The sequence below is a fragment of the Galeopterus variegatus genome, unplaced genomic scaffold (assembly GCF_000696425.1).
Source record: "Galeopterus variegatus unplaced genomic scaffold, G_variegatus-3.0.2 Scaffold1438, whole genome shotgun sequence".
Taxonomy (NCBI): domain Eukaryota; kingdom Metazoa; phylum Chordata; class Mammalia; order Dermoptera; family Cynocephalidae; genus Galeopterus; species Galeopterus variegatus.
Genome location: NW_007727549.1, coordinates 161341 through 162648, shown reverse-complemented (window position 1 = coordinate 162648; position 1308 = coordinate 161341). Strand labels below are relative to the sequence as shown.

The 1308-nt window shown below is 66.5% G+C and overlaps 2 protein-coding genes across 3 annotated transcripts in view; one reads left to right on the top strand and one right to left on the bottom strand.

Annotated features, from left to right (window-relative positions):
- Window positions 1–1308, bottom strand: part of ECE2 (endothelin converting enzyme 2) — a 31553-nt gene that overhangs the window by 21964 nt on the left and 8281 nt on the right. The gene's annotated exons all lie outside the window — the stretch shown is intronic.
- On the top strand, window positions 138–1304 carry CAMK2N2 (calcium/calmodulin-dependent protein kinase II inhibitor 2; the record flags this gene model as incomplete). Its single annotated transcript, XM_008577036.1, has 2 exons — window positions 138–384; window positions 1270–1304. Coding segments are annotated over exons 1-2 (204 nt in total), but the record flags the coding sequence as incomplete, so codon positions are not given.

Here is a 1308-nt window from a genome sequence, read left to right as displayed (position 1 = left end):
CCCCGCGCACCGCCCCCGCCCGGTCCCTGCCACCGCCGCCGCCGCCGCCGCCTGCCCAGCGGCTCGAGAGGCGGAGGCGCGGGGGAGGAGGCCCCGCTTGGCTCCGCAGCCCCGGATGCTGCATGACTTCATCCTTCCGTCGGCTCCCCTGCTGAGCTAGGGCCGGTCCGGCAGCTATCCCGCCGCCGGTGCCCCGCCGCAGCCCTGCGCCCGCCATGTCCGAGATCCTGCCCTACAGCGAGGACAAGATGGGCCGCTTCGGCGCAGACCCCGAGGGCTCCGACCTTTCCTTCAGCTGCCGCCTGCAGGACACCAACTCCTTCTTCGCGGGCAACCAGGCCAAGCGACCCCCCAAGCTGGGCCAGATAGGCCGAGCCAAGCGAGGTACGCGGCCCGGGCCCGGAGTCGTCGCCTGACCCAGAAACGCTCTGCCGGGCGTCCCCAGGCTGTCGTCCCCTGCCGAGCGTCCGCAGCTCTTGCCGCAGACCAGCGCGGCCAGCCGGTCTCCGGTCCTGGTTTGAGGGGGGCGGGGGCTTCCCGCTGCAGTGTTGAGTCCCCCTCTTCCCTTCTCCTGAGAACACCGTGCCCCGGATTCGATGCTCGCCACCTCTGGAAGCAGAGACCTGGCACCCGGGCGAGGGGGAGGGGCCGGTCGGGGCATTTGGGCTGCTTGGATGTGGGAGCACGGGGTGACGGGCCGATTCTTTAGGATCAAATGCTGAGTTGGTGGAAGCTATGGAAGAACCTTCGGGTCGAGAGAGGCGTCCGACTGGAAAGAGGGCGAGAAGCCTGGGGGTTCGGTTGTCCCGGTTGTTTGCATAGGGAGGTGGGTTCTGTTGGTGCCAGAGTAGGAAGAGGGGTTCAATCGGCAAGAGGTTTAGGTTGGAGAGAGGGTGGGACTAGCTGCATATTCCGTTTGAGCCCTACTTGAGGAGGGGGTTCTGTTAAAATGAGAGTTGAAGAGGAGGATTCCATGAGCGAGAGGTTCCCCATCAGCTCAGGCGGCGGGAGGGTTTGCACTGAGACAGGATATCTGGAGTCTTTGGAAGAGGGGCGTTCCGACATAGGGAGGGGAGGGGTACACGGGAGCAAGGCTTGGCGGCAGGCTGGGTCCGCAAGAGAGTTCGGATGGGGAGGGCACCGTGGCCCTGGGTTCCGAGGGGCGTCGCTGGGCCATGGGCAATGACTGCGCGGGGCAATAGGACGCGAGGCTCATTCTCGCCGCCGCCCCCCAAGGCCGCGCGGCTGACGCGCTTTCTCCCTGCGCAGTGGTGATCGAGGATGACCGGATAGACGACGTGCTGAAAG